The 13966-nt window shown below is 34.4% G+C and overlaps 1 protein-coding gene and 1 long non-coding RNA gene across 7 annotated transcripts in view; both read left to right on the top strand.

Annotated features, from left to right (window-relative positions):
* Positions 1-13736, top strand: part of LOC124153973 (ubiquitin thioesterase trabid) — a 30744-nt gene extending 17008 nt beyond the window's left edge. For 3 of the 6 annotated variants that reach the window (XM_046527425.1, XM_046527426.1, XM_046527427.1), the window contains exons 7-8: positions 1312-1460; positions 11932-13736. In XM_046527425.1, coding sequence (XP_046383381.1) covers positions 1312-1460; positions 11932-12010 — 228 coding nt within the window. In that variant the 3' untranslated portion in view covers positions 12011-13736. Of the gene's footprint in view, positions 1-1311; positions 1461-11784; positions 11849-11931 lie in introns of all 6 variants that reach the window. The other 3 variants (XM_046527429.1, XM_046527428.1, XM_046527430.1) reach the window with 3 other exon arrangements.
* LOC124153975 lies at positions 5255-8256 on the top strand. Its single transcript, XR_006863806.1, has 2 exons — positions 5255-6844; positions 7393-8256. It is a non-coding gene; the product is annotated as an uncharacterized LOC124153975 (long non-coding RNA).
* Positions 13737-13966: the final 230 nt, after the last annotated feature.

Raw genomic sequence — 13966 nt, 5'->3', positions numbered from 1 at the left:
CCCTGATGGTAGAAACAACCATAAATTTAATTCTAAAAAATGTCCACTTTTCTAAACCACATTATTTAAACAAAATATTTTACCTATCAGCTCTTAAATTAATTATTTGAAAATGGAAAGCAACGAAGTCTCCTTATCATTTTTGTGTATTAATTTCCACAAAGTTGAGCCGAAAACCATTGAATGTATTAATTATTTGAGCAATGAACCAGTCCCAAGATGTTTCCGAATAAGTAGTCCAATAAGTAGTCATGATTTTTTATTAAAATCCACCATTTTACTAATTGTAAAACCAATTTTTTTTGTGCGAGCTGAGGGTACAGAAGTGTAACAGAGTACATATACATTTTTAGACATCAGAACATGTAAACGTAATGATTGTTTTTAGAAAAGACAAAAATTGGATTAGACTTACTCGATAAAACTTAAATGTTTATCATACAAATTCAAAAATTACAGGAAACAGAGAACAGGTTGTCAAAACATAAATTTTTGTATGATGAATTCTTATTGCATGATTTCTAAATATGCATCAATACCAATAAATCAAATCGTTAAATGTGACAAAAAACTTAATTAGATTGATTGAATGGCTTATCTTATGCTGTGTATTACTGTCCTATCTTGACTAAATTATTCTTTCTTTTCTTAACACCATGGTCATGAAAGGTCACTAAAATTGAGAGTGACCCATAAAAATTATGGTGTTTTATATTGATTTTGGAGTGGCATCAAATTTTAGCTGGAGTTATACCATCTCTTAGTTCTTTTGTTGTTGTGCAAAATAGGACTTGCAAGAAAGCTAATATCTGAGATTGAATTACAAACTGTATAGTAAGATAGCTGCATACACATTAGCCTATCACGCCTTTTCCAGGTATTAAATGTTTTTTTATCCTATAAATGATTTCCCTCTAGAATAGTGTCGCAGTTAGTTGTGGAATAGCACCGGAAGTCAACCAAATTCTGGAAGTGGTTACATATCTAATGTCATCCGATGCAGTTGCGTACCTGTATTTATATTTTCTTGTGTCTAAGAAATATAATTTTTCATATGAGGAAATACAGAGGCAAAAATCAAGGTGTAGGCAAATGTTGACATGGGTCTCTTAATGTATACTGTCTGAAAATTTCGTGATGATAACATGAATTTTAAGCAAGTATTTTATTGTGAAAAACAACCGGTCGAGTGAGGGTGATGCATCCTCTTTAGTTCTTTACTCATTGTTGCTTGTTCATTTTGTTTTTTGTATTAACTTTAAAATGAATGGCATATTCATTAATTTTGTTTCATCTGGTCTCTCCGAATAGATGGGCAGGGAAGAGTCAATTCTGAGGCAGTGGTTGGATGTGTGTGTTACTGAAGGTGGCACCCTTGTGGCTCAGCAACGGCTTCACAAGCAACCCCTCTTAGTTGCCCAAATGGTTGAAGAGTGGCTCAATCATTATCGAAGGCTTGCGTGAGTATTGGTGCTTTAAAATTATTGACTGCATTGTCAGCTTCTGAAGTTGATGCGTACCTGTAATGCTTGTTCAGGTTGCAGGGAACTTAAAAAGACTTCATTCTAGTAATGGTCTATTGTTGATGAAAGTTTTAATTGTTCTTCATTGATAAAATATTTGGAGGGTTACCATCCAAAGGCTGTAAAAAAATAGTTTTTCATATAGTGCATATACAAGGCTTGTGAGTGTCCAATGTGATTATGTGCCACTATGAAATGTTGTGTAAGGAAATGACCCCATAACTACGAACTGGTTTTCTGTATTACATATCCCCAGGTAATGATATTTGTTACCTAAGTTATATATTTATTACTGCCAGTTTTTTTTACTTGAATTTAATGTATCCTACTTGCCTGCCAATACAAAATGCCCACTATGACATGCAAACCCAATTCTTGTAGAGTTAATGAGAAAATTGTGTAATTATTCTCGAGTTGGAATTTTCTTATGTATTAATTTTTCACAACTTAGTTTCCCTATGAAGAAAATACCATATTTGGTAAATGTTCTTTTTTATTGCATTATATTCAATCTTGTGATTTGCGTTATTTTCACCTGTACATGAATGAAAGGAATCTGATTAAGGCTTACGATTTGCTGTTGAGGTAAAGCATCTTACATTTAATGTCTTAATTGTGTGGATAATTTTTATAGGACAGAATTTTATACCCTCTAGCCTCAGCCATGATTGTACTCAGAAGCTAGCTGAGTGAGACTTTTAATGATTGACCTAGAAAGGTTAATAGAAGCTATGGTTGCAAAAAATAGTTTAGCATATTTTCATAATGATAGCTTTGACTAAATAGGACAACTGACCAATATTTTATTCAGTATTTCTCATCTGATATTTTATCTTGATAGAAAACAATACGTACATAGTGTTGGAAATAATACCATTCTTTCAACTCTTCATTCATTCTCTCTGGCTGATGAGACAGCTCTGGCTGCTTATTCATTTCTTGTGTGATCACTAGGTAGGAAAGTTGTGGAATTTTTTTTTGACGGAGGAGTGCAAATCTTAGTTTAATATACTGGCATAAATTAATTTCTTCCCATTATAAGATGTTACTGGTAGAATTCCCCTCATTTTGCTCTCGTATGACCATTGTTGAAGGTGGAAATTATATGCAAAGGGCGGATACCCTCATTTCATGTTGAAAAAATCTTATATCGTGTGGTTTTCTCTGATAAATACTTGTTTAATTCATGTGTTTTGGCAGTACATACATCATTATTTCTGCAGCCCTGTTTTGTAGCCATATGTTATGTTGAATTCACTGCCAGCCTTAAATAATGTGTTTTAATTCATTCTGGACAGCACAACTCATAATTTACCCTGTTCTTTTTAGACTGCCAAGATAAAAGAAAGGGATATCTATTCAGTGTAATGCATTCAGATTATGTGGAGTATTTCTTGTTGCTGTGGTTAATCTTCCTTTTTGTATCCCAAAGTTTATCTACCTAGTTGTTGCCTACTGAGAAAATGTGGTTACATAGGTGGAAGCAGCATATTTAATTTAGCAGGCATCAAATTTCATTTAAAGTTAAACTGCTCCTTGGGACACATTTTTATCATTCCTGAGCTAGATGAAAAATTTGCTGATTTCATTCTTGTGTGTAAAGATGATATATTCACAACTAATATTTATAGTGTGGAAATTACCATTTCTGTTTTTATCATGAATATAGCCAACTTCCACTAAATCAAGCCTAATATTCACTTAAGCCCAAATGGCGAGGGGAATGGTGACAAGCATAATTCATGTATTTACACCAGAAATGTGCTCTAATTCAAATACTGTCATAGTCAAGACATTTTTATTCCTCAAAAACATCATAAATTAGGAGGAACCCATGATCAGCTGTTTTGAGGGAATAAGTCATCTCTTAGTTCTCTAAAAAATTATAAAATTTTACTTATTTATGAGTTTGAAATAGTTCCTTGTATTTTTATATCCATCAGCACATAGTTGATGTCATATCAGTTGCGTAAAATTTTTAAATAGTTTTGCCTAAGCTTGTGGTGCCATCATTAGTCTAATTTTCACTACAAACTGTATTTCTTATGTGGGGATTTTAAGTTTTCCTTTGCATAAATAATAGATCCTTTTGAAATGATTGTAAACAAGCTCAGTAGCCTGCAGATATAATCATTTCTTTCTTGATGTAAACATTAGTATAATTTCAGATTTGGGATAAAGCATGAATTAGATATGTTAAAGACTTTGGTTGCATAACATGTTTTTACTGAACTAGGAAAATGCTGTGGAATTAGAAAAAATTCTGACAGTCCATCCATTATGGAAGTATGCACTCTTAATTTTTAATGTCACTTAAATATTTAGTTGAATTAAAATCGCCTCATTCTTCATCTATGCAATACATTTAGATTGTTTCCCATGAAAATGTTATGGAATTAAATGTCAATAATCGTGCCCTTGGGAAGATTTGGAATACAGTGGAACTTGGTTAGTACGTTCCTCCTTAGTACGTTTTCCTCCTTAGTACGGCGATTTCCCTCGGTCCCGGTACCATCCGAACAAAATACAGGTAAAAGAATTTGGTTAGTACGTTTGAAAAAATTGCGCTTTCCTGGTTAGTACGCTCAATTGCTTGCCGTGACGCAACCCGCAATTCGTTCTCTAGTGTCTTCTTAAGGGTCGCAAACGTCTGAATTCATGATTTAATTTATTATTATTAGCCATTAACATTCTTCCATTCATTCCACATCTCTTTCTTCTACCGTAATTTATCCAAATGCATTTCTGAATTCTTGTGACGTGATGAAAAATAAAATGCGGCCATTTTTTGGGAATGTCTGACTATGAAAAACTACAGCCAATAAGAAGCCCCAGTTTTCCCCACCCCGAGCTCCTCACCTTCTGTTGCCTTTGGAGCTTGGGAGTGCCCACTGCTGCGCACAAAGTTCGTGAGTGGGCAATTGTTGCTATTGCACGAGTTATCATGATGAAGAAATGAGTCTTAACGGTATTAGACAATTCCCACATTATCTAAAACAGCACTGCTCCATAAACTCGACGTCGTGCGTATTTACTTGACTACTGTTGCGGGAGCAGACGATCCTCTGGATCTCCACGCGAAGCTTAGCTTAAAAATACTTGATCTCGGAACGAAAGCAGACGACATTAGACAAATTTTGAAAGTAAATTTCAACTGTTTAATATAAAATTTTCTTGTAATTACGTCGTAATCTAATAATCTTGCGTGTCATCAGTTGATATATCGATCGATTTTACAATCGAAATGGTATCATTCCAGAAGCGAATGTCTACGGCTGTTGCCGTAACTTGAAAGTCAATATAATTTTGCCCAATTTTTATGATGTTTAAAAAACCAGTTGACTTACTCCGGGTTGTTGTTATATTCTCCGAGTACACTGTGAGAAAGAAAAATGACTTGTCTTCGCTTGTCTGAGCTTCACTCGTCCTCGTTCTGTAAATATATATAGGATAAATCACGGGAGATAGACGCCGTAATCATGAAATCCTCTCCGGGATGTCCATGAAAAATTGCGATTTTTATTCACATGGTATTGTTTTTCATGGTAGCGCTCATTTTCTTGATTTTAAATGTGAAAGGAGTTCAGGAAGGCGATCCTATGAGAACTACTGATAGTAATTGTAATTATGACGACTTTTTCACTGATTGCAATAACCCGGACTGCTATTATTTACTTTCCTCGTTAGTACGTTTTCCTGGTTAGTACGTTCATTTTTCGTGGTCCCTTCAGAAACGTACTAACCAAGTTCCACTGTATATGTATTTTTAAAGCATCACATTGACTTGCAGTATCCAGCTTTTTTGCTGCATGTCACCAATCCCTTTCAAGTTGAGTGTGTTGTTTCACTTGTTGAGGAGTCAGCAATTTAGAATAAAGTAAATGCACCAGTCATGATTTGGTCGTATGTTTTTGTGATGTAGCTCTTGGATTTAAATATTTAGTTCATGCCAAATGTCAATGAAAAAATATATTTATACTAAAATGGCTGCATTGTGTGTAAAGTCTTGTTTTTGGCCAATGATTAACGGAAGAGGAGTGTGGAATGGTTGCTGCAGATGCTGCCTTTTAAATTTACTTTTTTTTTTTTTTGAGAAAATTTTGAGCCATATTTCATTAATAATTCCTTACCTGCCCTTTATACTTTATTTTACTCGGTCTTAAATGAGCTTGTTAGTTCAGCTTATCTTCTCATTCATGAAGCCATTCAATCTCCAATTATCTCTTTATTTTTGTTTGTTACTTTCAATTTATCTTAGATTTGGAAATTTTAAAACAGAGCATGCTGTCAGTTGTCCTTCAAGTATTTTTTGCCCGTTTCAGTCTCCCTTAGTCAGGTATTTAAGTTCAGTTGATTGAAATGTTTTTAAATTAGTAATTCTCTCATCACTTAAATAGATTTAAAATGCCAAGATGTGAGTGAACCCTAGGAAGAAGTTGCCCAGCTTTTTTTGCAAGAGACTCAGTATTCCCTTCCCTCTGTTTTCATTGAAATTGTTTTTTCATGATGCTTGAATAACACTTGCTCATCAGCATAATTTTGGTTCACCTCTATTTTTTCATACAATTACTAGCTGTTATCCCTGCCTGCAAACATTGTAAGATGGAAAATATAAATTGTAATAGGATTTTCTCTTACTTCTATTTTCAATGTGTTTTGTCCCTCAGATAGTATAATTTTCTTTCTCTAAGCATAGGAGCTATTTAAAATGCTTACGTGATATTAGCTTCTTGCTTAATTCTTTGTGAAAAGTGTAGATATTCATGTCCCGTTTGTTTTAATATATGGTCTTGTTTTAAATAAAGAATTATAACTTGTTCACCTCGTACCCCTGGATATATTTTTACCTAATGCCATCAAAGCCCTTATCTGCATCATTTCTTGCTTGAAATAACGCATAATTTAGCTGTTAAAAGCTAATGATTGTCATTTTATTCGTGATGTCTTGGTTCCACGGGCCCTGTAAAGGCAACGCAACCTTGTGTATGGTCTGTTGCATGCATCAATCATGCGTAGATGTGAATACATTTACAATGAGTTATGAAATATTAAAGATTTAAATATGGATAACTGTTAGTATCTTTATTCGATCAAGTCTTTTTTATGCCAGAAGATTTATGTTGGTGTATGCATGGTTTTTACAAATATTGGATGTTTATCAAACCAAAATATTTTCCTGCCCTGAATAGGCTCTGCGTAGGTGATTTTCTATTCTTAATCGCATTGATTTTGTATTTAAATGAGTTCCATTTATGTGGAACCATCTGTCCGGAAGCATCAGTGATTTTACTATCCCCTCGCAACTTATTAACCCACTTTAGGTCATTAGTGCGTAGGTTTCCGCGGCGTCGTTCACGATGACTGCTAATTTCCGGGTTCTCCACAGGCACTATGCGAAGGCGTGTACACAGTGCCATGCTCCTGCGGAAAATCATATGTTGGCGAAACATGCCGAGGAATGGCGACAAGGATGAAGGAGCATGTGAGGGCTACCAATAAAAAACAACTGCACTTGTCAGCCATTGCAGAGCATGTTTGGAGTGAGGCCGGCCATAACATTGAATTTGAAAAAGCGAAGATAGTGGCAAAAGAGAGTCGCTACTACCCAAGGCAAATTAGGGAAGCGATTGAAATCCACAAAAGGCAAAATATTAACAGGGACAACGGCTACCCAATCAGCAACGTTTGGAAGAGAGTTCTGACCAATCAGCGCACAGGAGGAGATCGGCCAGTGCTATATAAGACGGCAAAAAATGAACACTTCTCACCTTCGACCTGAAGACGGAAGCAGGATGGCTTCCGAAACTGTAGTCAACTATAAACGACAGACGCGGCTGGAGAACCCGGAAATTAGCAGTCATCACTTTAGGTCATGTTTATTTATCATTATAGGTGTTATACACAGTTTCCTGCTGTGTTTCTTTGTTCATATGCTGAATGTTTGTGCATTAGATACCTCTCTCCACTTGTGAGCCTTTTTTGTGCACTATTTTTTTTTTATATCTTTACCCTCATTTTATTGACTTTTTATATTATGAGCATGTTGAGTAAAGGAGGCACTGTGGGGATTCATTCATACTGTCTTTCTTTTATCATCCAGGTTTAGACCACATTTTTGTGTTTAAAATTGCATTTTAGTATTTTTATCGAGGTTTTTTTTACTAACAATACCTGTTTATGAAATTGTTCAAGTGAAGCGCAAGGGGTTGTAGCTCGTGACTCAGGAAAATGTCATTGTACTGAAACTAAGCTGTGGCAATTAATTGAGGCAAATCTTTGGTAATTATGTTGCAAGTTTTTAACTTGCACTTTTTGCAGAAAAATAGGTAGCTGTGATCAATTTTTGTTAAATGTGAGATTATCAAGACTTGGAATGGTAGAGTTTTCTTCTTGCTAGGAATGTATGTAGTCCACTATACGTACCTCACTCACACTAACGTGGGTGATGTTTGTGATGTCAGTTAATGTCTATCAACCAGTTTTTATGTTGATCGAAATCAATTTTCATAGTGGGCGATCATGCGGGGGATAACCAGAAATAAAATCGAGTGAAAAATCCACAGAGAAAAAAAAATCATTTGCCTTGACCAGGGTTCGAACCCAGGTCACACGATTTCCGGTCCAGTGCTTCAGCCAGTTAAGCTATCGCACCGGGCAGTCCTCAAATTTCCACGAGGAATAATGCCAATTTAGGAGCTTTAGATTATCAAAAAGCTGTTGCTTCTTGGTGTGATCATCTTCAGAAAAAAATCTTAATAGTGTGTATATTATTGACTATCAAAAATTGTCTTCCAGATAAATACCTGATAAATAAATAACAAAAAGTAAAGAAACAGTGAAAAATACAGAATTGATATCAAATTATCAACATTAAAAAAGTATTATGGTTTGAAAATATTTCTCTTTGATATCCCCTATAACATTTTTGTTGCAAAATAGCCAAAGTTTCACAAGTTTTAGGAAGGCATGAATGTGCGAAAAATCTAAAGAGAAGAATCATTCATCTTGACCAGGATTTGAACCCTGATCCCCTAATTTCCATTCGAGTGTTTTAACCAGTTAAGCTACCGAGGCGTCGAAACCTGTGGATATTTGTATCATTTGTCCGGTTGTGTCCGCAAATATCCGCAGGGAGGAATGACGACTGCGTACCTTACTAAACTTGAAAGTACTTACTCAGTACTTGATACTTTACTCACTCAGTATGGTACTGGCTAAAGCACTCGACCAGAAATCAGGGGATCTGAGTTCGAATCCTGGTCAAGGCAAATGATTTTTTCTCTGTGGATTTTTCACACTATTTGAGCATTACGGGTGACTCCTTAAAGATATCACCGTGGCTAATCCCGGCATTCTTAATTTAGATAAAAAAATCCTTGCTAATGTGCCATATTACCTCAATCGTTTTGCCACGGGCACCCTTGTGACAATATAATAATCTCTCAAGGAGTCTTGGAGAATGTGCCAAAATGTATATTGGAGTTTTAACGCTTTCCAATATCTACTGCACCAAACTAACAGCCAAAAATCGTGCATCAAATGAATAAGCAACTCAACAGTATGACTTAAAAGTAGTGATGGGTCGATTCCAAAATTCTAGCAATCCTGATTCCAGTTCTGACGTTTCAATTCCGATTCTACCAGTACAGATTCCATCAATTCTTATACCATAGGCTCCAAGAAAAATATCACTTAATTCCAGGCAACAAGACAACCAGGCAAAAAAAGTATTGTTCTGTTAAAGAATCAGTTAACAAAAGCATCACTCATGTCATCGCTTTTTAATAAAAATATAATTGTTAAATTTTGGAATCGATCTTATGTGTCTTTAACGTCACCTCAGGACTACTGCGTGAAAGAAACGGTCACCATGCTGATTCGAATGTGTTTTGTTTTTTACGATTATGTGGCGCGAATATTCAAATGACTGTAGGAGGCACACTCGTGTTAAAATTCGTTGTTTGAAATACTATTGGAATCGGAATTGATTTTTCATCTTTGTAAATACTCGTCTTTGATTCTGATTCTTGGCATAGAATGGAAGAATCCCGTAGTCAAATTGACCCATCACTACTTAAAAGCCTACAATTGTTCAATGTGAGCACCATTTATCACACGGCACACATCAAGACAACATGCAAGTTCTTCCCAAACGTTGACTAGCATGTCTCGAGTATTTGCTACTAGTGCTATCTAACTTGGTGCACGTATGTAATGTTGCCAACAAACAAAACAATTTGAGTTGCTCTTTCATTTGTTGTACGATTTATGTGAGTTGTAAGTTGAGTGTAATAAATTAAACAAAGCTTTAAAACCCCACTATTCATTTTGAAACACTCAGTATACCTTATTTCTCCGAATATAGTCCCCCCCCCCCCCTAATTTTGAGGCTTCAGTTTTGGGAAAATTTTAAAAATGCATTTGATTATAGTCCCCCCTTTACTTTTACCACGGACATTTTTGGAAAAAAAATGTGGGACCATATTCAGATATATATACAGTAATATGGAGCATTGAAGGCAAGGCCCTGGAGAAAGTGAGATCTATGGGGAATACTACCACTATGCACCTTTAGTCAAAGTGGAAAAGCTTGCAGGAAAAGACTCATTTCCACTATTATAGATGTGATAAGTATTTATCAAATGCTCACATTCACATCGTGGAAAATTGCATATTAGCGAATGTGAGGTCATGTTAATTACCGATTCACGAAGAAAGAAACTCTTTCATGTCCTTGTCTTTGCATAGTCATATTTTAGAAAATCGATTACAGTTGTTTTTCTGTAATAGATCTACGTGAGTTTAAACTTTTGAATTAACAGCAAATGTTTGTGTCTATCATAGGCACAACTGTGGTCTTGATTGAATTATTTGCTTCTGAGTTATTAGTCTTCAAAGTCAATGGTTCATTCAAACACCAAGAATAACTGTTTTTTTTAATAATTAAAATTGCAATAAAATCAAATTAATTTATTCTGTTTAATATGAACTATCTTCTAAAACAACAGAATCAAAAATTCTTGTTCGATGTATTTTCATGCTTAAATTTCATTAATTAGTTAAGCTGTCGTAAATAAGGATTTTATCCTCTATAGAGAAGGAATAACTATGTATCAAACTTTGTCGGCCTCCCTCAACATATTGCTATTTTTGTTTCATCCTATAAATATTTATTTATTATGATTGACTCTATTGGCTGTTGTCAACTACCTATGTTAAAAATAGTGTTGCTTCCCTATCCTTTAGATGTAAGATGTTTTCCCTAATGCCCTGTGTTTTCTAGTAAATTCTTTTCCCTAGACTTCTTTCCATAAATGTGCTTCTACGTTAGTGCAAATGGAGTCACTGATGTTAAGTGAATCCATCATTGTAATTCATATGCTATTATGTTTTGTATGTCAATGTTTGCTCGCTCCCCTTGGTTTTAGCTAATATTTCTAATAATTATTATCCATTCTGAATATTCTCGTACTTCTGCTGTGAGTATTTTTATGATAATGTAATTATCTCTCCTGGAATCTTGGAGAATATGCCAAAATGTATGGATTTCTGTAGAGATTATAAGATATCGTTTACATGTAGGGAAGTAAAGGCAAGGCTTCTAGAGTTGATCAGATTGAAAGAGAGATGATGATGATTAATTTTATAGATCATTCTGTGGAAAGTCTCAAGAGTCCAAGGGTAATTGGAATACTGTTATGGCACTAATCTGAGTTTTCCCTCCTATTTTGGAACTGCTTAAAAGAAATCCATAATTTTTTATACTAAAGTTTTAGTCAATGTTAGAATTTAATCTTTCATAACAATTAATAAAATTAATTAGGAAATAAATGCTATGGAATCAGGCTTATCAAAAAAATTCCTTGAGTGTGGAGAAAAACTATATTTAATGATTGCAAATATTTTTAATGTTTCAGCATCATTTATCAATTAATCTAGTTTGTACTTATTTATCTTGAACCTGGGTCTTTGCTTCTGGTCATAAAATTTGAGTTTACCATCTATCTTTGGAAGTGTAGGACAGATAATATAATGACAGAGATAATTGACAATCTAGTACTTTTTTCCTATTGAGTTTCCACTGGCTCCCACTTGGGCATGGCCAGTCTGGTTTTCCATTCTGTAGATACTGAGAGATATTTAAGATGGATAATAATTACCTTAAAAATGTAATTTCTCCCATAGATGTGAGATGTTTTTGCATTTTTTTCCTCAAAAGTCCTAGTTTGAGTAATTGGTTTGGATTTTTTCCTCTTTTTAGAATCGTAGATTGTACTCAGCTGAAGCGTAGACTGATGAATTTGGGATTAGATTGCTAGTCCCAGGTAAGGTTTTGTTAATTTGCATTATTTGGAATGGCCTGCAGTTCAAATAAAAAGATTTTGCCTGTTTTGCACTCCTTTCCCAGGCAGATGGCAATAGCTCCCTTCACCAGAATAGCACCTGTACAAGATTACTCTAGTGATGGGGACTCGGAGGATGATTAAGAATGCAAAATGAGTTCTGTACCTTCACCGTAGTCTGTCTCTGAAAGGCCTGTTTGACAGTGGGAAAGTTGCTGTTGAAAAGTTGTTTTTCAAAGTGATATATTTGCTGGACAAATTGAGCCTTTCAAAGGTATCGTAACTAAAGTATTTTCTTGATAATCTCCTATGTATTTTGAATTAATTATATTATCTCAAAAGAGTGACTGTGAAAATGAGTGAAAGCGTGAATTTTTTTTACTGAAAGTCTAGTAGTGGTCCAGAACACCTACTAGCTGTTGTGAACCATTTCCAGGGTTGCTAAGCATACATTTTGTTAAAAGTTAGCTATAAGGGCCAAATTGTAGCTGATTTTTATCCTTATCTTCGTTAGTTAATGTCGAGTACAAAAGTCTCACTGTATGTACAAACTTGAAAGGCATGTTTTTTTCCCGTTGGTCACTCGGTGTCAGAGGAATGAGTTTAGTTGGCTATTTTGTGGGTGAATTCATTTTGATACATATATTTTTGTGATGTTTTTGGAAGTCTAGTCTTTGAGTTGATTGATTCTGTACTGATGACAAACATTGATGAAAATCGCACTTTGAAATTCAGTGTATACCAAGGTTGTGTCAGTATCTCTACAAGAAATTTTTGTTGATATCCCTGCTTGTTTTCAGTTTTTAAGTATTTTTGTGGGCTTCTTTTTACTTCAAGTAAAAGCGTCCTTTTAAGGGAAATGACTTCATTGTAATTATTGTAGAGAGAAATGAGATTGTTGCATATATGCCCAGTTACTCCATAAAGAGTTTGTGGTCATTTAAAGTTGTTATTCTAATATATATATAATAATGCATAGATAAATGATTATATATACATAAATATATATATTTCAAAAGTAACAGAGGAAGGCACTTAAATGCAAATCACAGAGGCTTGGAAAGAATTGGTTTTTCAGTCCGTCCTCTCTTTTAATCTTAATTTTCCACCTTCATGGTCTTCCTGCTTCCATATTCATCTTGTATGTACATAAAAATATATACATATATGTGACAGCATGCTTGCACATTTGTTGATGTTGTAAACATCAGCTTATACTAATATAAACAGGTTGTCTCATGTATATTTAATTCTGGGTGTGGTCAGTTTGCTTTTGGTAGATTCATGGATTTTTACCTAATGTTTACCAGTCAGTCCCAATCACATTTGTCTCTAAGAGAACAGTATTTTAAGAAGTGATTATGTTACACAATAATCTCATAGATATACCAGAATTAGCTGTGTTTATTTTTTCATTTTGAGTTGTATAAGCTTTGAGCTGAATATTTGTGCTAACATTTTTGTAGTCAGATAGAGGGAATGCCTGCTTCTTTTATAGGCTATGTTATTATTTGGGTGCACAACACACAAGAATGTCCACCTTTCATGTCTTTAGGTGGATTTTTATCTTCCAAAACTGAACTTAGTTGTTAAGTGTGACGGAAGAGGATTTGAGAATTGCAGGTTGATGGGTCATTGAATGTGAAAGTGGTGTGCTACTTAACAATTTGTATTTCCAAAAAAAATGTTGCTACATGGTCTGTTATATAATTTCTTAAGCATGTGAAATAGTGGGATGTTATATTAAATAAATTATTTGTTAATAGAGTTAAATATGTTAATAAAATTTATTGTTAGTGTCACAATAAATCAATCTATTTATTGTTTGCTAATCCATAAGACATAGGGAAAATAAAAATTTTAATGAACACCTTGCAGAGTTCATTTCCATAATAATTGGTATAATCTCCTTTGATACCCTTTAATTTTCCTATTACTTGTCAACAATAGCTGTGAAATGTCAACCTTCTTTGATGACTGCTATCCATGATGCAGGTAATATATTTGTCCCTTGAAGTAGAATAGTATGGTTTGATTTGCAAGTCTTGCAAATGTCGTAAATTTTATTTCCTCAAACTTACCTTTTTCAACCATTTGAGA

The sequence above is a fragment of the Ischnura elegans genome, chromosome 2, assembly GCF_921293095.1.
Source record: "Ischnura elegans chromosome 2, ioIscEleg1.1, whole genome shotgun sequence".
In the NCBI taxonomy this organism is placed as follows: domain Eukaryota; kingdom Metazoa; phylum Arthropoda; class Insecta; order Odonata; family Coenagrionidae; genus Ischnura; species Ischnura elegans.
This window is presented reverse-complemented; position numbering and strand designations above follow the sequence as displayed.